Source organism: Poecilia reticulata, linkage group LG9, assembly GCF_000633615.1.
Source record: "Poecilia reticulata strain Guanapo linkage group LG9, Guppy_female_1.0+MT, whole genome shotgun sequence".
NCBI classification, from domain to species: Eukaryota; Metazoa; Chordata; class Actinopteri; order Cyprinodontiformes; family Poeciliidae; genus Poecilia; species Poecilia reticulata.
Window position 1 is genome coordinate 1893269 of NC_024339.1, and position 23742 is coordinate 1917010.

Below are 23742 nucleotides of genomic sequence, written 5' to 3' on the forward strand. Positions count from 1 at the left end.
AAGGAGCATTCATAGATTGAAGTGGTTTTTTTTAGGCGGAAATTGATTTTTTTCTTAATTTCTGCTGTTTATCATATTAATACACTTTCCTCAGTAACAGGCAGGGTGGTTTTTAGAGCTGTAACATGTTCTCTAGGGTCTTGCCTTTGTTTTGATACCAAAACAATTAAAATAAACTCTGTAGTTCTTGAGATACATTCAATTCATTTTGGGCATGTTATTTTCAGCCATATTGCTCAAAAGGAGGCCTAGAGTCGAAGAGGTTTTTAAAGCGCTTTTCAAACATTCATAAAAGAATGCCACTTTAATTTAAAATGGTTAATAACTCGACCAAAGCTACTTCTTGACATTTTTCTAATACATTTCAAAATAAACTTGTATTGTTATTGTAGCCACATATTGATAAACGATCTCTAAACTGAATTCATCAGCTTACAATGCACAATAAGTGTATGATTTTGTGTAAGTTGACAAAAACCACAGAGTCTGGAGCCAGTTGGTCAAGACCCTCCAAACGAGACCCGCAATTGAATCAGACATTCACACACAACGAGGAGTGTGAGCGGGATTACAAAATAAACGAGGCTGTCGAGGGCGTCGCCAGCAAATGTTGCAGTTGCCCAGAAGGTCACAACAGTGCGTGTGTGTGTGCGCGTGTGTGCGTGTGTGTGTGTGTGTGTGTGTGTGAAATGTGGCACTCTTCGCCGTCGGCCGGCATTCTGGGCTGAAGTGAAATCAGCCTCCTGCAGGCGACTTTCAGGCCAGAGGATCTGAGTCGAGGAGTTGCCGCCGTCGTCAAGTGCGACGCTGACACGGCGTGTCTGCAGGGACCGCCGTTCATTAGCCTGAACCGCCAGCCCCCACACACTCTACTTTGCCGCAGATTACCGAAGCCTTTGGTCACCTCGGTGATGAGCCGTAAAGCAGCAGCATCTCTCACATCTGCGCGAGTCTCACGAAGACTTTGAAGATGCAGCCTGTCGAGTTGAGGCTTCGCCGTGGATCCCAACACAGCAGGAGCGGACCACATCGCAGTTTGAAAGACTGAATTAAATTCAAATTAGAATAACATTTTTAAAAATTGACTAGCAGCTTCCCTCCGTGAATTTATGTCCTAATTATTCCACAGACCTTGCCGCAACTGGAGCGACTTTCTATCAAAGAAACGGCTCCTGTGTGGATACAGAGGCCAAGAGGTTTTAAATGGAGGAAGAAAATCACTTCTCGTCTTTCGCAGAAGCGAACATTGTGACCAAACGTTTAGCCGACCTCAATGTGTAATGGCTTTAGCAGACAACTTGTATTTTTCTTTCTGTTCTCATAAGGGCTCTGCGTGAAAATTAGTTCTCATTCAGTTCAATTCAATTTGTTTAGCGTTATTTCACAACAAATGGTATCTTAAGGCAATTTACAAAACAGTCATTTTCATTCAATCAAGCGTACTTTCCAAGTGATCCTAGTTATTCAAAAGTGAATTAAGCTGAGTTTCTTCATCAAATTAATTTAAAAAGTTTATCTTAAGGAAATTCTTGAGATCGTTGGGAATGAAACAATCAGGCAGCAACCGTCTTCCAGGCTGACTGCTACTTGAGATTGTTCCTGCCCCACAGCAGGAACTCAGAAGATGCTTGGATGATACGAGTGTGTTGTACTGTAGGAGTCACRTTTTGGCTATGAATGATGTTCATATTGCTTTAACATCCAGCACCTCAGCCAGGATAAAGTATTTAAAGGGGCAGTATTATATATTTCCCAGGCACATGGAGCCATTTTATACCACAATCAAGTTATCATGTTACCTTCAGTTGTTATAAAAATTATGTATATACAAAATATGACTTTGACTTCAAAATTTATCACCTTGAAATTGGGCCTCTGTCTCTTTAGGAAACTTCTGCTCTTTTTGACACCACCTTTAGGAAGTCACCACAACATGGCTCCTCTATCAACACTTTAATAACTTCTTTCATCAGAGTTTCACTGAGAAGTAGGTGATGTAATGAGCTCAGCGGACGTTTGCTAATTCCTGCTGGCTAGTCTGAAGGAGCTGAGTGGGAAAGTTGGGGGAAGGGGTGCTTGAAAAGCTTGAAGGTGGAGCTAGGTCCACCCAGGTGTTATTCACAGCTGAATGGTTGCCATGGGAGATTAAAGGATTTCTCAAACATGCATGAAATAATCACGGCAACACTTCTGTCATGTATTTCATGAAGGAATAACATAATAAAATGATGTCAACCTCCAAAAAGTTGATTTTACATAATCCTGCCTCTTTACGCTGTTGCTAACTTGCTTTGACTTTGACTAGCTTGGAGAAGTGATCACACTTTTTTTTTTTACTTATCTCACCCTTTATCAAAAGCAAGACTGAAGAAATGCGGTTCTACGTGTTTTCCCTCCTCTGTGGTCCTGGCAGAGCCGCTTGTCTGATGTGTGAAACGGTGTTTATTTGATCTGAGCAGACTTATTAGAATTTACATTTCACAAAACGTTTCGCTTTCCACAAGGCATCGAAAAGCCTTCTTTTAAAGAAGTCTGCTCTGCTCTGCTCTTGTAAAGCAGGACCTTTTATATGATCTTTGCTCCTCCATGTAAATGCGGCGCCACTTTGCTCAGCAGCAGATGAAAGGCATTATGCAGCAGTAAAGGCACAGTGCTGGTGTGTTAACATCCTGAAAAGACTCTTTACTTGCTTTGCTTTATAGTTGTCTAATCACCAGCTCAGTGAACATGGATGATTAGAAGAGGTTTGGAATTCTTCTTCTTCTTCTTTACTCGGGCATACACATCAAACTTTGAGTACAGTTGTTTTCAGAAGCTTTCCCATCATGAACATGAAAATTATTTTATGACTAGTCTAAGATTCTTGACCGTCATTGGTGTGGTGACTTTGATATGAGGGCCATGTTGCACAATAACTGTTAATGAATGTGTTACCTTCCATCTTCACCAGACTGTGTGTTGGTTTTTGATTTAACTGTGAAGCTTTCCAAACCAACCAGTCACAACTCAGAACGGAGAAATCACGTCCAGATTTCAAACCTCTCAGTCAAACTGTCCACCTCTTGAGAAAGGAGATTGGTGAGGATGTTAAGGGACAAACAAGCTAAGCTAAGCTTAGCATGAACTAGAGGATGCTGGAACAGAAGTGTTGCTGTCCAGAGGGAAGGAAGGTTAAAGGAAAGATAAAAGGCCTGTATGTGCATAGTGTTTGATCAAGTCCAGAGGACTCCAAAGCAATTCACATTACAACTACTCACGCACACATTGTGTTTCCATTACACATGTGCGCTAAACTTTGTCTATATTCCACTAATAATGAAAAAACACAATTTGTCAATTGCGGTGTTTCCATTAAATGACTAAAATCACACGTGAATAAGTTTAACGCAGTAAATCATTAAAAGCATGCTACATCCTTTTGTTTTCTTCTTCATGGTTTGCATCAGTGGCAACATCCGGTTGTTGTGACAAAAAAAAAGTGTTTCTATTTCAGTTTTGTGAATAAACCAATTTCACAGAGAAACGCTTCAAACTGCCAAAACCTTTTAGCAAAAAACAAGAGTTTTTTGTTTCTTCGAAATTGGCATGTTTCCGTTAAGAAAATGTATTTTTGGAAATTGTGCAGCTACACAGTCAATAAAAACGCAGCTAATGACAAAGACGGATGGAGTGGAAATGGAACCGACGGCTCCTACAACCGTCGCCATCATTTTGGCTGCAAATGAACTCCAAGCTCCTCCAGCACGAGCCAAATGCTTTCTTTACTTTTTCTTTCCATTAACAATGTATTTAAAAATGAAAACAATCACATGTTTAAACAATTCCTACCCTGCTCAGCAGAAAAAGAATGATCTTAGTCAAGTTAAAAGAACTGACAGGAGTATGGATAAAGCCGGTATCTATAGTGTTGAGCTGAATGTTGAGGTTGGTTTGGCCCCGCGCTGTCAGGCGGCCATGTCTGCCCATGTTAACACGGATGTGTGTTTGTGTGTGTGTGTTTTTTTCCCTCAGGGGTCAGCCTCCTTGTGCCTCATGGAGCCGTGGCTGAAAATATGTCCTGGGAGATGTGCATGGTCATCAATCAGGGCGAGGCGAGGTGAGGCTCCACTTTTACTGAAATATCATTTCAAGCATCTGTCTGTCAGTCGCTCTGCATCGCATCGTCCATCTGCTCCGACTCGCCGTCCGTCCTCTCTGACCCGCTCGCCGTCTCTCTCTCTTCGCCCCGCAGCTGGCGGCGTTGCGGTCGGACCGTAGCGTATCCGGCCGCCGTTATCTCACCGAAACCAATTAGAAAGTTTAATGTGCTCTGTAATTGGCGGCTTAATTAGCAAAGAATTAGATTGAAGCTTCGCAGCGTCAAAGTAATGTGATTTGTTACCACATAATGTCTGTTGAGTGGAGTTTAATGAGCCTGTTTTGTTTTTTGAAATCCTCTCATTCTGTGGAGTGTCATAAATCGAGTTAGAAAGGAAAAAAAGGAGCATTTAATGATGATAACTATATTTAACATTTGTTTATTTCACAACTTACTGCACCCTGTCCCCTCTTATTGGGTTTACTATCAGGTTGTTTGCTAATCTTTTATGTAGAAAGCGTCATAGTGACTAAATAAATCATGTCAGGGAAAAAAAAAGACATACACAGCTCTTAGTTTGAAGCTATTCTAAAAGGAGCTCTTTGCAGATTTGGGCTCATAAAATCCAGTTCCTCTGACTAGGGTCAGCAATATTCAGTCTTTTCAGCTTTGTGTCAGCTCTGAGAAAACGCTGTGTCATGTTGGACAAGGTGATTCTGAATTTTATTTGCATAGCCGTAACACACACGGCTGAGATGGCCGCTCCACTGCGCTGCAAAGGTCGCATTGAACGATGGAGCTGCGAAAAAAGTCTTTCTTCTCTTCAAGGTTTCTTCTGCTTTTGTTTTTTTTTTGTTTTGTTTCACACTTCAGTCTCTCAGACGACCAAAACAATGTCACGTCAAAATGGAGTTTTTAAATGGTTTCATTCAATAAGAGAGAAAAAACCTACTTATCCAAACCAATCTACTTAAGAGTAATCCTCCTCTGAATGGAGTTACTTGTGCCAACCTTATATAAAACTATAATAAAAAAAATTATTGTATTTTTGTTGTTGTAAGTCACCAAAATGAGGAATTACTGTTGTCCGATTTCAGTCAAATGGTCACTATTTGAGGACTAGTTTTTGTTTGTGTTGCTATAGGCCTGTCACAATAAGCAATAAAACAATTAATGGCATGATCAATTCAAAAGATCTCAATAATTTCTATATGAATGATTTATCATTTTGCTTTTTCCTGTCTTTCTACTAAAAAGTGGATGTTAAAAGTCTTCAGGCAGGTGTTTTAGTCTAAACTAGCCTCTTTTTTTGAAGATCAATTTTGTTTCCAGAAACTTCATCATTCATTTTATTTGTTGTTTGATCTCTGATTTATCTACATTTATTGATCTCTGAGAATGTGTTCTTGTTTTATGATGCCGTTATCAATATATTACTTGAACATGGTCTCAAAACAACAAAATTGTTGTTTATCATAAAAGCAAATTGTGTTTCTGTGATGGATCTATGTTATAGATCAAGGGTGTCAAAAGTTTTTTTCATTCTGGGCCATATCAATATCAAAAAGTTGGACTTTCTAATTTAATGACTTGAAATTGGCCCTTTTTCGGTTTTAAAGGCTCCTCCTCTTGCTGAAACTCTGCCTTCAGGAAGTCATCCCAACATGGCTCCTTTAAACAGTATTTCACTGAGAAAACAGATGAATAGTTCTACCAGGTGTTTGCTAATTGCTGCTGGCTAGTCTGAAGGAGCTGAGTGAAGTAGAACCTCATTAGCTTGGAAACTGCAGCTTAGAGGCGGGGCTAGGTCCACTCAGGCGTTTTGCACAGCTGAATGTTGCCATGGAGATTAAGGGATTTCTCAAATGTGCATGAAAGAATCAAAGCAGCACTCCAGGAATAACATTATCACATGATGGTAAGCTCAAAAAAGTCGATTTCACATAACACTGCCCCTTTAAGAAATAAAATCATCATCAAAAACTTACACGGTTTATCTATATCTGAGAAAAAGAAATTGTTTTATGATGTAAAACTTTTAAACATGACAAAACAGAAGCGATATTACATGTTACTCTCAGATTGTATAGTAGCTGGTGGGCAGTAGAACCCTCTGTCATGGAGTCTGGACGTCTGAACCATGACTATCTCTGTTCGCTGGCTGACCCTGAGGCTACCGCAGCAGATGTGCCCAGCCTGACTCCCGCTCCCCACAGGACTCCTCTCAGCACCGCGGCAGTACGGGTGTTCGCATCCAGAAGCCTCTCGCAGGTGGCAGTCTGTGCTTTGATGTCCCAGCTGCAGGGGAGAAAGTTGAGTTCGAGCCTCTCTGCAGTAGATCCCCTCATTTAGTACTTCACTTTGCTGTAGGAAGCAAAGTCCAACCTCCAGTCCTCCAGTCTCTGCTTTACAGCCTCTTTCACTGCTCTGAGTGTCAATATGTAGTTATCAACTCCTCTTGGTGTCAACAATGCCCCCTCCCCCCCCTCCTCCACCTTCCCCGGGAGGCAGTCACGACCCAGAGAGCTAGTTTAAACCATGATGAATGCAGAGATGAACGGCTCCTGGTGCGCTGACAGACGCGCACGCCGCAGACGTCTCCCTCAGGCCCTTTCATCTCGCCATCGCACCGCGTTTTGCATTCCTGTCACAGCTCGGTAATGACCCTCGGACGGACCGAGCTGCTCTGCAGGAAAGGTGGGGAGGGCGGGGTTCCACTACTCACGCTCCCCACGAGAGCTTCCAATTCTCTCTGAAGTGTCACGGTTTATTCACAATGATCCTTTTGAGCTAAGTCACAGAAGGAAAAAATAAAAAAAAAAGACTGCAACCAACGCGTTAGCTGGAGTAATGACAGGGCCGTAGCTCCTCTCGGCGGCGCCATTAAATAAGAAGACGGAGACAGCAGAGACATCATGCAAATGGAGTTTCTTTAGATCACTTACGAAAGTAAACCTTCAATGCTGCACCCGAAAGCGTGAGAGTGATATTTCCGTTGAGGGTTATGACAAAAAGAAGGAAGCCGATCTTTACGCTAGAGGTGTGATGTTTCGGTGTCGATCCGATACTAAGTAAATACAGGGCCTGTATCACCGATAAAAACACTGATACTGATACTTTTTATTTAAGTTTGATGTGTCATCAAACTACTGATTTTTTTATTTTTATTTGTAGAGCACGTTTCAGTAACAAGTCAGCTCAAGTGCTTTACATCATAAAAACACAAGAATAAGAAGTCATAAAGACAACAGAGTCAACAATTGAGAAACCAGTAACAAACATTACATTTTGACGAGGGCTATTATCTACAATACCAGTACACATTATATGTTGGTCAATGTTTCATTTATTAGGGTTAAAAAGCAACGCTGAACAGGCGGCTTTTAAGTGTAGATTTAAAGGCACTCAGTGTTTCAGCTGTTTTGCAGTTTTCTGGAACTGTCCTCCAGATTTGTGGTGCATAGAAGCTGAATGCCCCTTCCACATGTTTGGTTCTGGTTCTGGGGATGCAGATCCAGAACCAGAATCTAGAGATAGCAGGAGAAATGCTCTTTTACCAAAGACAAAATAGAAATCCAACAGCTGTTAAATTGGGACACCACTCTTTCTTTGTTTACATTTTGTAAAGAAGGAAGATGCCCTCATGTCTTCTTTGAAGGTTTTTGGTGTAGCGCCACCGCTGGTGAGGGGGTGAACAGGTTTCTCAAAGGTTTCAGTTCATTTAACAGAGCACTGTGAAAGAGAAATCTCTGACTGAGGTTAAAGGTAGACATTGTGGAAAAAAGGTGAGACTGCAGTTTTAGTAGTGCTAACCACTGTTATTTGTGCTAGCTGCTAACGCACTATGCAGCAGGCAGTTAAAAGTATGAACTCTACTCATTCGGTCCTTGCATTTTAAATCTGGGGAACAATCCTTTGTACCGTGACGGTTCACTCCCGCACTGCGTGGCATTACCTCCGCTCTTAATGGGGTAAACTAACGACTTCTCACTAGGAAGGCTAGGAAAATAAATGGAATGCTGTTCTCATAGATTTTTATTGTCTTTAGTGTTAAAAAAGAAATTGAAATTGGTCAATATTTGTATCACAAGGTTGGGCACCAAGCATTATTAAAACCACAGATTGGAAATCAGTTTTAAATGATTTTGTAACCACGTACTCCCTTTTCACAACGTCTGTTACCATTTTCTGTTGTATTTGCAAGAAAAAAGAGTCAAAAGTCAACACAGTTTGTACTAAAATTGTATTTTTACATCAACAAAGTGAATCTCAATGAGCCATCTGTCAAATTCTATGTTAGCTGTTCAGCTAAAAGCTTTTTTACAAGTGTGGAGTAGAAAGCAAGACTAACTGACAGTCAGGGAATAAACCAAAGAAATACAGCAGGGATACAAAATGCAAGAAAAAAAAACAAACACATGAAACAGAATGCCTGGATGAGCTGAATAAAATCCAACAGAAACTGTAAAACACAAAGTCTGAAAATGAGAACAACTAAGCAACACAAAACCAGGCGCATGAAAAGTGCCGTCACCTTTTCTTTTGGAGTTCTTATTGTCTGTCACTCTGTGGGAGCCGGGCGGTATGTGCTGATGTTTCTGGTAGAAGCCCGCATTCGTTCTGTGGTCTGCTGTGGTCGTCTTCTCCCTGGCTGTCAGTGCCTGTCTGCATGTTGCCAGGCGAGGACATCCAAAGTACTCTGTCTTTTACTTTACTGCAAAAACACCAGTCCCTTCCTGACCTCGTTCTCCAGACTCAGATCGTTTCCCACTGGGGTGTTTCTAATTACCTGCAGGCTCCTGAAGCTTCCAATACATAGCTGAACATGTATTGGAAGTTTTTCTTTTAGTCAGATAATATTCACTCTCTCTTTGTGGTTACCTAAGGATGTCTGCAAGAGGACTATATGTTGTAAACAAAGTTGTAACTATCATTGCTCCCGTTGGACAGAAATGACTGACAGATTGGGGAAAACAAACATGGAGGTCCTGACGTGTTTGCTACAGCTGCTGTTGCAGTTTTTCGCCTAAATAACACAGCCACAAAATACAGACCAATCACGCAATAATTTGGCATGGAGAGGGGGTGCAAAATGTTTGCCAGGGTGGTTGTGACAAGAAGGAGTAGACGACATGAGGCATGAGAAGAAAGTGACGCCACTTTGGTCATGCAGCCGTGACATTGAGAACAGATCTCGCCTCAACTAAGCAGAGCCCTGTAGAAATTGTTCTGTAACCCTTCAAATATTAATAGATGTCTAGTTTTTTTGTTTGATTTTTTTTTTTTTTTTTTTTTTTTTTACAAATTGGGATTATTGTGTGTTGCTTTCTTTTGGCCTACTTTGTGATGTCAAACAGGTTCTCTTAAAGTCATTTCTTTCAGGCCTGGCAATGGGCAGTGACACTGAACAAAGTTGTCAAAATATTATCCAAGTTGGTTTGGATAGCTTTTTGTCCAGCAAAATTTAGTTAATTATCTTAAACAATAAAGTTTGGCAAAAAGCAAAGCGTAGAGAAATCTGTAACAAGGCATTGTGTGCTGGCTTTTCAGCAGTAAGGATAACATTTGGGACTTGCTGTTGTATCTCCAGTCTCAGCTTTGTTTGATTAATCAGAAACCTTTCAGTCTCAAACCGCCTCAGAGGATCAGTTTTATGAAGTGAGGGCTAACCCCTTTTATCTTTTGTACACACTGTGAGCAGTGAAGCCCCCTGAGTGTAGGCGCTATACGGTTTCCTGCTTTAATTCGTAACCCTCTAGTCAGAGTCCAGGTCGCCTGCAGCGGTTGACCCGGCTGATCCGCATTTCTGGATGTTTCGTGGTGGCTGTGTTTGCCTTTAGCTGTCAGTGCTCACTGTTCCCAGTTCCAGCTGCCAAGAGCTTTGGACAGAGCCATCATTCAAGGTTTCAGTCCACATCCCGCTCCTTCCTCTCACCAAGGTGATGCGAATGCTCTTTCACCGCACTGTATGTAAATATTTCAGCCTGTGATGAATTGTTTGCATTGGAGAAAATCACAAAGGTTAAAATGAATTCATGCTGAAAGTAGAACATCTCCAGAAAATAAAGACCAAAGGCTATTAAGTTGATGGTTAAAGTAACTTTTATAATTATAAATATTATTTTTACATATTTATTAAAGAAATGATCATTGTCATAACTGCGTAAGATAGATAATCTGCTACACTATGACTTCTTCCTGTCAGCAGAGGCTACTATGAATGCTAAGGCTAGTTAGCATGGCCGCCGATGACATTGGATAAACAGTTTTTTTGTGAGTGTAAGTTGTTTCTCCGCCACTGGCACATTTAGCAGTGCATACACAAGGATGAGTGACAGTGCTTAGACCCTCCTCCTGGCTCTGATGGGGTGTTTTTGACCGAGAGCGGAGCCTTTCTTCAGACGGCAATAGTAGCTCAGATAGTAAGTGGAGGAGATCAATCTATTTACAGATTATACTGACAAAATGGTTTTTATAAAGTTACTTAACCCAGCCTTAATTTTTCTTTTACTTTTGACTGGCTCTGTATGTATGCCTAATCATCATTTGATACAAAAGATCAGAGCAGAACACAGCGTTGGTTATTCTGGGCTTGAGGTAATTGCAGCGTTGACCAGTGAAAATGGTTTTCTTGCCTTGTTCTGCTGATTTACTCTTGTGTCACAGTTTACAGTCCAATAACTTAGAGAGGTTTTCGTATAGAAAGCCTGTAGCCCATAAATCAGCCCGTAAAGCTGTGCTTGGATCAGCATCAGCCGTCTTGTACCTCCAGGTAACAAAGGAGAAGACGAACACTAAGAGAAAATAAGCCGCCGTTTGGTCTCTGCAATGAAAAGTCATGCAATTAAGCTGCTTTGTGTCTCTAAACACAAAGATTCCTTCAGCTGAAAAGCTATACTCACCCCATTGCTTCTTCATTTGAGCGCTATTTCCGTTTAATTAACTGTTCTTGTGTTTCCCGTAAAGATGTTTTATTATTGCCGATTATCTAAGAGCTAAAATGGAACGGCATTGTTCACTGATTGGATTGAAGTTCGGACAGCTTTTGAAAATGCTTTCTGTTTCTTTGTCAGCAGCTTCACTGCTGTTGTGACAAAGGCAAGGGATTAAAGTTGTGTTCTAAGTGATAACCAACACAGCCAGGGATTATATTTCACCATGACTGTTTTCATGAGGCATGTTCCACTTCAATATCTCCTGCTTTTACGGGAGCACTTCAGTTTTTAAATGATATTAAAAAAAAGGATGTTTAGAACAAGACATTTTGATTCGGAATCTTGAATAAGTGTCTTTCAGACAGGTTTGATTGCTAATTCTGCCTCCTGAGGATCCAACAGTCATCAAAAGTTGGTAGCTGCTTTATCGTGTTCAGGGTCACCGGGGCAGGTTTATGTCCAACCAACCTCTGCACTGATAGGCAAGAAAAAAATAAATAAATAAAAATCCTACAAATATCTATTTTTGCAATGTTGACTCCCTGTCAAGCGTGGCATTGAGATGTATCCAGATTCAGGTCAAAGTGCACAACTTTCAGCATCACTGTTCACAACTGTGACTTATGTCTGAACGGAAGAATCAGAGGGGATTTAGATTTTTACCCGCTTTATTTGAAGGTCATTAGATCACATAACTGTCAGCAACACCGCCCTCACCAGGGAGAGGATAAACTGTGTGAAACACAAAGTGTTTTTACCTGTTAATCATATCAAGAGAATCTCAGACAGACGGTGTGTGTTTTACTCAACTGTCAAAGCGTCTTCCAACCAACATTAAACAAAGAACCGTGACCAGTGAGTGAGCACTAGCCTCTTTAGAAATGTGAGCTGCAGCAGCTCTATAGCCCGGTAAAAACACAGACCCTTGTACTACATCAAGCTATTTGCTACAGAGAAATGATTGCTGCCTGAAGATGTGACCTCTGTTGAAGTTTTTAATTTTACCCAGTCACTAACATTTGCCCATGACACATGTGATGCACCAGTTCGACGCTATGAAGCTTACCAGAAATTGCCTGCGCTGTAAACAACCATCCTCCTCCACTGCAAAGAGAGAAGTACCTACCTGAACTAGTCAGCTGTTGACGTTAATTCAATATTTGAAAGAGTGGCCAACACGGACTGAACGGCTTTGTTCACTTCCTTCGCTGGCATTACTAAAACTACTGGCAGACTAAAACAACGCAGAAAATCGATATCTTCTCAGTTTCTCCATTTGATCGCTGATTGGCCCAGAAGGTAGAAAACCCAGACTGAGTTGTAAGTAACATTCGAATCGAGCAGAATAGCACAGGAAGGCAATGTCCAGGCTAGCTCATCACCAGCTAGCTTCCAATCCTCACAGGTTTAATTTCCTTCAGCCCCCAAGAGTCCTCTCACCGGTTCACCTCTGTTCCTTCGTTAGATACTGACCACAGCAGACCTGACGCACACACACTCTTACACACAAGAATAGCTGCCTAAAGAGAACAAAGTAAGAGAAACACACTGTTAAGCTTCAAGTGGGAAAAACAAACTATTGTTTGCGTTCCACTGCCTAAACCTTTCATTGAACTTGCTCGGGGAGTTGGTGGTATTTTTAGCTGTCAGTTTAACACTCCTGGTAATAAGTGACCAAATAGCATGGTGAGCCATTTCAAGTGATTAGCTTTGTTGGGGCCACTTGTTTCCTCTTTCACGGGGCTTTGGGAGTACAGTGGAAGTGGCGTCATGTCAGAACAGTCATTAGCGTTCCGAGTCGAGATTCTGTGTCGTGTGCAACTGCTGATTAAAATTATTGCTCACATTTCAGGTTAAGCTCAGATCAAAGCCTGACTAAGGAGACGTGTTTTGATCCGCGGCGAAGAATTGGAGAAAAGGCGACGCGGAAGAAGAAGTGAAACTCCACGTCTTTCTTGGATATTTTGGCACTTCACCTCGAGATGCCTGGCTGATTAATGTATCCGCGCTACACATTAGGTGTCTGAGTCAACTCGAAATTGACAGAAGCACCTCGGGCCAAACAGGTGGGGAGACTACAAGCAAATAAAGGTGAAGGTAATGGAGCGTGCTAATGGGTGCATTCATTAAGCCCACCGTCTCCGCCCGTGACCCAATCTGCCGCTCTTCGCTCGGCTCTCGTCCCGGAGGAGCGAGTCATTGCTCACGTTAAATAATGCGCCTCGTCAGGGAGCCGTGCAGAGCCCTTCAGCGTGATGACAGTCACGGTATTAGAGAAGAAATCACCGCCATGGGGGCCCGAGCCCGTCGGCTACTTAAGGAGCAGGCAGTCCGCTCCTTTTCTACGAAGCACATGATCAGACTTAGCGCTGATGGCTGAGGGATCAACAGCTCTCTCAGAAGCGGTCAAGCGGGGTCGCCGTGTTGTCTCGGTGTAGAAACCGAGAGAGGTACCTGCAAGAACTGACAGCTGGAGAAAATCCCGAGTACAACACACACACGCAGACACACACACACTTCGCCATGCCATCATGCACACCCCGGGTCAGATGTTGAGGCAGTAATTGGGAAGTCTGGAGTGGATGTCATCACCCAGAAGAGCATTTACCATGAAGGTGTTCCAGGAGACGGAGGCAGATCTTAATTCCGATAAGACTGCTTTAATAGCCCAGGAGCTTACATAACCGCTGTTCTTAGGAAAAAAAAAAAAAAAAAAGGACACAAAAGTTTCCAGGAGATGTGGGCGAGTGTCAGAAAAAGAAAAGGAAGGAGAGAAAAAAAAAGTTGGAGTATCATTTCAGAGGCTTTTAAGACAATTAAGGCGGTGTGAATCACGGCATAACAAGTAAACAATCAGTTGTTCTGGGGATAAATATGTGATTTGAAAGGGTGTTTTTATCCGGCGCGGCCCACCGTGGGTGTTTGTTGCACGGCTGCTGTCAGCGGGAAACAAACCTGCCCCCCTCCCCTCACTGCCGGGTTTTTTTCGGTGACACGCTACACCCTCAGCAAGCCGTCTTTCAACTGGCTTTAAAAGGAACGAAGCGAGCGCCGTCTGCCTCCCTCGGAATAAAAGTGAGCAAGACAATGAAAACGAGCCGCGCTGAAGATGTTGAAGTGTGCGTGTGAACAAAAGCGTTTGCTGACAGGCCTGAGTCGTCTGAAAAACAACAAGAACCTAAAGTTTAGATAAAGAAAACGCTGTTTATGTTGTCATCACAGCACTATTTAGACAGGAGGAATCACTAATAATTGTACTATTATTATTGTTAACACCACAAGTGTAAATGTTATGTCTTCATTTGCTTATTTAAATGTTACACTAGTAAACATATCCACCCATTCATCCATCATCTTGTCCTCTTTAACATCGTAAACATAGATGCGTTCTACTTGACTCTGTTTTAAATCTGCTGAATAATTGAAGAGAAGATACAGCGTCATGAAAAATCATTTGCTCCTGCATATTTCTTCCTTTTTTTTTTTTTACGCCAATCAAATGTTCTAGAATCTAGATAATGAAACTAATTCTAATTTTAGACAGAAATAATCAGGGTAAAAACTAAAGGAAATTTTCAAATCAATATTTCATAGGGAAGAACAGCATCTAAGCTTAGCCAACAGCGTGAAAATCCTCTTTAATGATTCTTCTTCTGAATTTGCTGAATTCACAGTGATGCATCACGTTTCTTTAGAGCTGATGTCAGTGTCACTGGTTACAAAGAATTCACTTTAATCACAGGCGTCCAAACTGGTGGCCCTCTGTGGCCCTAAGACTGGCTTTTGTGTTTCAAATCAGACCAAAAATACATAAAACTTTAAAAAAAATACAGTTAAAACAAATATTTGTTTTTGCATGTCATCCTAATGAAAGTGTCCAAAATGTTGTGACCCTTTATTTGTGACTTGTTACTTTCTTTATTGAAGCTGTTGGCGTGTAGACAGACAGAAAATAAAAAATGACACCTGACCTCAGTTTGCCTGTGCGATACTGACCATACTATGTTGCCATTGTGCTTCTAACTAAGAGACACTTTTACCTGTAGCACTGTTACTGGTGTATAATAATAATAATAATGAAAAAAAAAAACTATAATAAATAAACAACTCTTAGCCTGGCAGCGGCACAAGTAAAGCCTGAGGGCCCGCCAGGCTCATAATACATTGAGGGGAAATCTGCTGTTTCACTGAACTGTACCTAATCCATAACTTCTCTAGCTCGTCTCCATAGATTTTTAAGACTACTTTACCTACGGCTTTCACTAAAGCGGAGCAAAGCTAACAAATGACCCACTGTCTTTGTGACCCGTGGATACTGATAGCAGCACACAGATCTTCGTTAAGTTGTTTTCCTTTTGCACTATCCCTGCAGCGGAGCCCATCTGCTGCTGCCACCACGCATGTTTGTTGTAAGCAGCTTTTAATGAGCATGCTCCGACTCAAAGTCAGAGCACGGCGACTCTTCACCTGCGCCGGAGCTAATTCTCGCCGTCCTTCAGCGCAGAGAAACAACTTGAACTCACGGAGCCAAAAGTCAGCGACACGTCGGCTCTGAGGTGTCCGGACCTGGATGTGTGACCCCACAGGGATGCATCCGGAGCCCAGCAGCATTCAGGCTCCTCTCATTAGTCTGTTTTCCTCGCTGCAAGAACAAAGGCTCAAAGGGAAATGAACACAACATGTCTGTTGTGACAATTAGAACAGCTTAAGTATGGAAAGTCTGAACAGCACTTACAGTGTTACAGTGCCGTGTGCAATCTGACTAAAACTTTTATAGGCATATGTTTGAGTAAAGTGAAGATTTTTCTTTTATTCTATGAACTACTGACAACACGTCTCAGGAGTTAAAAGCAAAAATGTAGTTTTTATTTGCAGAAAATGAAAAATGGTCAAAATAACGGAAAAAGATGCAGCGCTTTCAGCTTTCAGACCTCAAATAATGCAAAGGAAACAAGTTCATATTCATGTAGAAACAACAACACTGATGTTTAAGCTCAAGAAGAGTTCAGAAATCAATATTAGGTGGAATAACCATGAGGTTTTTAATGGGGTTCAAGGTAGTGGTCTCTTCATTTTTTCCAGAGCTGTCGCTGCAAACAGATTCTTACATACAAAAAAGATATACCTCTTTTAATACTGTCTGACCTGAAATATCAAACTTTTCCCATTTTACCTCAGCAATTAATAACTTTCTCCAAAAGTTATTAGCCCTTTAAACAATTTGCAACAGCCCTGGTGATGATGTAACTTTTTATGTGTCTGGAAACATGAGAAAAGAAAAGGAGGTGGATAGTCAGTGGCGTGGGCAGACATCTTGGGGCGCAGCAGCTCAAATACTAACGGGGGCACCTTGTGCTGCAGACGGAGCCGCCAGATGTGTGAGATTTATTACAAGCCCAGCTTGAACATCATGGATGTATAGCTATTTCAATGATGCAGGTGTTTAACGATGTCCACCCAAAAAATAAAATAAAATCAACTTAAAACAAGGATATGTTCTAAGTGCAGTGTTCTGTTGATGGCAAAATAAGAAAAATGTGGGCAGTGGTCATATAGGCTTCGAAATAAAATTTAAAAAAGCAACAAAAAAATGTTTCAAAAGGGCACTTTTTTGTCCTTAGGAAAAAGGGTAGACGCTCTGGCACTACCTATCTGTGCAGTGTATGAGTTATACTCTAAGTTATGAACACATTTCTTGTGTAGAATGCAAATGTAGGCACAAGACTGGTTATATCTGGAAAATTTCATATTCACACATTTTTCATCTTCATCCTTTTCTTACAGTTTTGGTTAAGGACGTTGAACTGTATTTATCCACCATTTCCATGAGTACAAACTTGAAACATTTTAAACAACATATTAATGTTGTAGGTCATTGAATATTTTGAATTTGTCATAACATCTGTTTGCATCAATCTATGTCTGGGATTGAAATGGGCTGAAAGGCCTGAGGGCCACTTAGAGAGGAAGAAGCTATTACTTGAAACGAAACATAAAAAGCAGATTTTTGTTTACAAAGTAACCTCATTTTCAGATATGTTTCCTGTGGTCTGATGGTGACAGTAAGGTTCCTTTTGGAGGAAAAAGGTGTGAGGCGTCGACATCATCGCAACTGTGAAGTGCAACGGAGGCACCATTGTATTGTGTGAATGTTTTACTGAAGGAGAATCACAAGGAAAGTACATTGTGTGAAAATATCCAACACCGTCTTAAGACATCAGGCAGACAATTAATGTGTTCTAAAAATGGACAATGCACCGCCAAATTAGTTTAAACTAACAGTTAAAATGTTGGAGTGGTCATCACAAAACATTTATCTCAGTCCCAAAGAACAGAATCGCAGCAAACTGATGTCAGATACTTGTCATAAGAAATCGAATTTATACAAAGGGGGCCACAAAGTTTAAACTTTTTTTTTTACATATTACTGAGAAAATGTACCTAATTTTCTGAATTTGAAGGAAGTAATAAAAATCATCTGACTAAAACTCTAATTATTATTCTGTCACTTGGCAAATATGGGTAATTTTGCAAATCATAAAACAGAACAAGCTTAGTGTCTTGTTTTAGTGTAGCTTAATGTCAGATGAATGTATAACTCAATTTCTTTCAGTTATTCACTTCTGCATTTACCAAGAAAGACTACATGCTTGTTTCTGATTATTTCTGCAAAATAACCCCAAAAACAAAAACATTTTGTGTACTTGTGTGTGTTTTCCCGCTTAGCGCCCAGACACTGGAAGGCTGTGAAATCCTCCTGGGCCCAGAGGTGACGTACGGTCCTTCAGGCCTGGATCTCTTTTGTCCCGTTGCCATGACCGTCGCCCACTGTGCAGAGGTGGATGCTGAGAACTGGAACATTCAGCTCAAGAGGAAAACCCAGGACGGCAAATGGGAGGTAAGCCGCAGGCCGAACACCTGTCAAGTACATTACAGTGCGTCCGATCTGAACCTGGCTCAGCAAATGCCACTTCGTCCGCATTGCTTATCTTTTCTTTTGTACTTCCATTTTTCTTTGTAGCTAAATGTCAGCAGTAATAGAGGTTTGGTAGCTCAGGAGCCAGACAGATCTGTCAGCTCACTTTGTTTGCTGAGGCTGTATATGTTGTCTGCCTCTTGTTTGCACATAGTGTCTCCAAGTTAGGTCAAGTCAAAGCAACAGCAGCTTGTCTTTAAGCATCGAGTTATATATATATATATTTTTTTAAATGTGAATATTAGTTAAAAGAATGTTTTCTCCACTATTTAAATTATGTTAATCTCCAGCAACCTCTAGTTGCTGGTTGTTCTTGTCAAGTTTTGTGGACTTCCTATGTGAATAATAAACGGTGTTTGGACGTCCAGGATGCAAAGTGTAAATTGAGCCATATTTTACTTATTTCTGATGAGCTGAGGGTAAATATTTTATATCCATATCTTTCAGGCAAATGAAGTGGTTTGTTTGAAGGAGTCATGTTCAATGCAATTAAAAATACTTTATTGGTTCCCAAATGGCAGCGATGAAAACCAGTATGGATTAAAATTTCTGAGAAAGACCAAGCTTGTTAAACTGGGCTTTTTGGATTGTTAGAAGAAAAAACAGTTTTTATCTAAGAAAAAATGCACTTTTTAAAATCTTTATTTAAAATAACTCATTCAGAAACAGAACAACAAAAAGGTGCATTTTATCATGAAAAACTGAGTAGGTTTTGGTGCTGATAGGGTGCCATAGGAAATATCTTTATCACTGTGGTCACCAAACAAAGGTTCTCCTATCATGTTTTATGTCATATTTCGCTTGTTATTCATCTTTTTTTTTAAGGTTTTGTTGGCTCTAGTGGCCTTTATTTGAAAGTAGTTTAACAGGAAAGAGGGTTATGAGAGAAGGGGAAGACATGCGGCAAATGTCGCCAGGCCGGGAATTGAACCTGCGACCACCAGCATGAGGACTAAGGCCTCAATACGTGGGTTGTGCTTTGCCGCTGCGCCACTGCAGCACCCTCATCAATTTTTATTCAGATGACAAAAGTTTTTTTTTTCCTTACTCTGTCTCTTGACCACAACATTAAAATCGATCAATTAAAATTATATTTCTGAATATCTTGATAAGGAAAAAATGTATTAAATCAAATATTAGACAATTATTCCTCCCAACACAGATCATTTAAACTGTTGGTGATTATCCTCTGCTTGACTATCTGTAAATATGTACTTTATATGACAAAAGTCACTTAGTCAGTGTGATGTATGGCGAGCTATGTGCCACTCATAAAAGACTGTCGGGCTTACTTGGGCGAGTTGATTGATGCGACCTCCGATCCGCTCGGCCTCCAGAGTGTGACATAAAGCCATGTGGATGTAACACTGCTGCTCTGTCAGGAGGGAAATAAAGAAACAATTACAGCTTGTAATGGCCAGAGAGAGGCATGGCTGCTGTCAGTCTGCGAGGAGGGAATGGCAGACAGGCGTTGGGGGAGTTGGAAACAGGAACTATCGATTATTAGATCAGGAAAGGCACAACACAGCGAATTTAGGCGTAGGGCAATCATGAGCAAAATCATGGGAGTTGTTCCTCCAATGACCTTGGCTCTCTGGCCACACACAGTTGATCAAGCATTGATTTTAAACTCAACAGAGTGGTATTGCTCTCATTTTTCTGTTTCTCGCTGCTCGTTAATGCTGCTGTTCAACAGGACACGTTGTATTTTCCTGAATTCATCCCTTTTTTTTGTTTTTTTTCTGTCCTTTTTCCCCCATTGGTGCTGATTGTTTCACTTGTCTGGATGAAATCCAGAGAGTTTAATCCCTGGCCCAGAGGCATAACATGCCCCAATAGCAGTTGTCGCCTCGAATTACTTGCTCAAGTTTTGGGGCAGCAACCGGCAGAATGATTACAAGACAAGTGGGAAAAGAAGATTGCCATGTTGGGATTGGGTTATAATGAAGAGAACGGTACGTCGGGGACTAATGGAAATATAAAGATGATGTAAACCTTTGGCAAGCCCAGAATAGATCAGAATAATGAATGGTGTAGGTTTGCCGCTGGCTGTTATGGTACTTGTCACTTCTTAAGTGTTATTTGGGTCGCTGCTGCCTACAGTCTGCATTGTTAACTTTTGTCTTCTGTCATTGGGAATATCTAAGAGCTCAAGCTGCTTCTTTATCGAGCCCCAAACAAAGACTCCACAGAACACTGTTCTATTGGCAAAATTCAATTCAAAGTCCTTAATTAGAGCTATGTAACTTTTTTATATATACATAAAATAAAAAAAAAACACATGGTTGCTCTCTGCTACCTGCAGCTGGCACAGTCTGTTGTGAATGCTAAAGCTAGCATTCACAGCTTTAGCATTCACAACAGGCAGTAGTAGTTGGAGGAGATCCATTTTTTCACCGATTATCTGTCTCAAAAAAACATCTTTTTTTATTTAATAAAAGTTACATAATGCACCTTTGATCCCAGTTGGGAATAAAATGTGGCAGTTTTCTTCAAATGAATTCTCATGGCAATAAACAAGTAGGTGACAAAACAGCATTTCAACTGAGTGTAATGTGCTCCAGATGCAAAGTGTTCTTTTTTATTTATTTAAAAGAATAGCTTGGAATAACCCAGATCAACACAGATCCTCAAATGGTAGGTAGCATCAGTAAATGCAGCAAAAAATAAAAAGCATGAAGAAGAAACATGTAATAATAATAATAATGATGGGGGGGGAGAAGCCAGTGTGCACCACAAAAATTCTTGTTTGCTTCTCCCTTGACTTCAGATTCATGTTTACGTAACCTTGGCTTTTACAAGCATCCTCTGTTTGCTCTTGTGTGACAAAAGGGAAGCAATTTCTTAAGATGTGCCAGAGTTCTGAGTGAGAGGAGAAAGACAAGAACAGAGGAAATAAGAACGGAGTCAAGATTCATGTCACTTTGAGATTTCACTCTAATATTAAAAGGGCACAGAGCTCCTTGGAGCTTCTTGGCTGGAAATAATGACTCACCATTGAGGTTTAACCTAAAGAGGCAGAGGGAGAAGGGTTTGAAGATGGATAATACCTCCAAATCCACAGCGCCATTAAAACACCCTCATTTCTGCTGTCATTAAAATGCATATGACTCACAAAAGAGTCCTCAGCACTCCCAGCCACGCTGTGTTATTATTCAACACCATAACGAAGTGTGTTAAGCTGCGCTTACGAGAAAGCAGAAGGCATAAATACAAAATGCATAAACATAAAGTATTTTCAGGAGTCCTATCACCTGACTAGAATGGAGCTGAGCCAAATGGTAGCAGTTCACGTCTCATCAGTAAAGCAGAGCAGACTGTTGGATAGGGCTGCAACTAGTGCTATTGGTGAATCTATCAATTATTCTGAGCATTAATCAATAAATTAGATTTAGAAAATTCCACATTCTGCAGATTTTTTTTTTATTTAACCAACACTCCAGATATGTTTTTGAAGAGGGAACAACATAACATGATATAAAGCTGAAAAAAGTTGATTTTATATAACATTCCCACTTTAATTTTTTTTTTTTTTCACAGAATTTGAGCCAGGTGAAGTTAAAGCTGCCACTTGATGCATTTTGAGTAGACAAAAGATTTTTGTTGTCATAAATACTCAAAATATTTATTGTACAGTTTTAAGGTTACTTGTTGCTCTGGGTGTGTTGTTCTTTAAGCAAAATGGCCTTGGAGTTTGTATACTCCAACTAACGATTAATGGATTACTAAACTAGTTGATAATCATTTCAATAATCGATTAAACGCAATTAAACATAAGTAATCACAATTAATTTGATTTATTGTTTCAGCCCTATTGTCATGTTCTAGATTAGCGGTTCTCAACGTGGGCGGTACCGCCCCCCGGGGGGCGTTCAGAGGAAGGCAGGGGGCGCTGGTGGAAATTTTTACCAAAGGGGGGTACTGGGACTCCTTTGGGGGGCGTTTGGTCGAAGGTAAACTTTACACCTTAAATGCACAACAATACCAGTTTAGACTTTGAGCAACTTGGTAAAACTGTATTSYGTAACATTAAATCATGCTTGGCTGCAACTGTATCAGTGGCAGCTTTTCTTCTATTCAGTGTTTGTAGCTTCTTGGCACAGCTCCGCTCCTGCTACTGGTAGCTTCACTGCATCAGTTCAGCGTTACACCGGCTGACGTTGCTGTGATTCACTTTGGTATTTTTGTACATATGTTTCAGCAGTTCTGTAATCATGTCAAAGCAGCAACTAATATTAAAGTGTTTTATTTCCGTTTGAAAGCTGCCGGCTTCCATGGAAGGACAACAGAAAATCTCTTATAAACATGTAATTACTAAAATCACGATACCCTCACTTTGTATCCCTCTGAAAAAATGAACCCATTTAAATAAAGAAATTCCTCCATGGGGGATACCACAATAGAGAGCGTTAATTTTATAGCATTAACACCGGCACTGTAAGTGGTCCGGTATGAAACGGGGGTGATAGAACAACACAGCGCTTTTAAATTTCAATAATCAGAATGCAGAAATTGTTTCTGTTGTTTTAAAAAGTTTCTGTCAGTCTGCCTTTTCCCCATCGATACGCCCTGCACCTTAGGAGGTAAAAAAAAAAAAAAACAACGCACACATTGCGCAAAACTCTGAAACAGGAGAAGCAGAACATGAAACGGAGCGACGAACTAGATGTGAATTATGGCATAAAAACAGAGAATCCGGCGCAATACACTGAAAAATCAACACATGATGTGAAACACGTGACGATTAAGCAGCACAGCAGGTGATGAGTGAAAATTACTGATGGTGAATAAACGATAAAATAAATCTAGCAACAGGAAAGAAACTAAAGTGAACATAGCAATAAACCAGGAGAGGATAAAACTAATCAGGTGAAACTAAATGGAAATGAATGAAGAACAAAATGCAAGAATAAACTAAGAAACTAAACTAAATACAGAAGAATAAATTGGTATGGCAAGACCTTTTGATCAAAACTTAAAACAGAGGACTGTATGGCAAGAATAAACACACTATTTCCAGATAAAAGGTAAAATAATATTGTTGAAGTGCCATGGGTTTGTTGAGTCCACATCTAGTACTGAGAATAAATATATCTTACAGACCATAACAGTAAATAACTTATCACTTATTTATGTTTTTAATTAGATTTGATATATTTATTTCTTCAATATTTTTTTTCATGTCAGTGTTATTATCATGGTGGTGTTTAGTGACTCCATGACACTTTCAATGGACTATTCCTATGGCTTTTTTGTTCTCTGGGAAATTATTTTTGATGATAAATACAAAAACAAGCATAAAAATCAAAACCTCTACAATAGTGATAGTACTATTAATAATAAAATAATGGTCAGTGCAAAGTAGCCTACAAATTCTTTGGTGGGGGGCGGTGAGGGACCTGGATAAAGGCTAGAGGGCGCTGGCTCGAAAAAGGTTGAGAAACACTGTTCTAGATGTTAAACAGGAGCCGCCAACAGGTCTCCTCTGAAGGAACTCCCTGATAAAATAATGGTTGAAATACATCAATAAGTAATATTTGGTCATGTTGATAACGTTTACAGGTGGGGTTCATGTAGCTAAAAGATGATATGGCGACTAACTTTGTGTATTCTCACTGCCCAGCAGCCAAGTTTGTATTTTGTTAAATGTCTAACTTGTTTTTTTTTTTTTGAGAGGAAATAAAGCAACTGTGGAATTGAACCACTTTTGTTATACGTTGACAGTAATCTCTCTCTTTGTTTCTTGGTATTAC

The 23742-nt window shown here is 40.5% G+C and overlaps 1 protein-coding gene across 1 annotated transcript in view; it reads left to right on the forward strand.

Moving 5' to 3' along the window:
• The window catches only part of unc5db (unc-5 netrin receptor Db), a 227829-nt gene that overhangs the window by 186765 nt on the left and 17322 nt on the right, over window positions 1–23742 (forward strand). The window contains exons 10-11 of the mRNA XM_017306901.1: window positions 4012–4096; window positions 17740–17911. Of these exons, the coding sequence (XP_017162390.1) occupies window positions 4012–4096; window positions 17740–17911 (257 nt within the window). The remainder of the gene's footprint in view (window positions 1–4011; window positions 4097–17739; window positions 17912–23742) is intronic.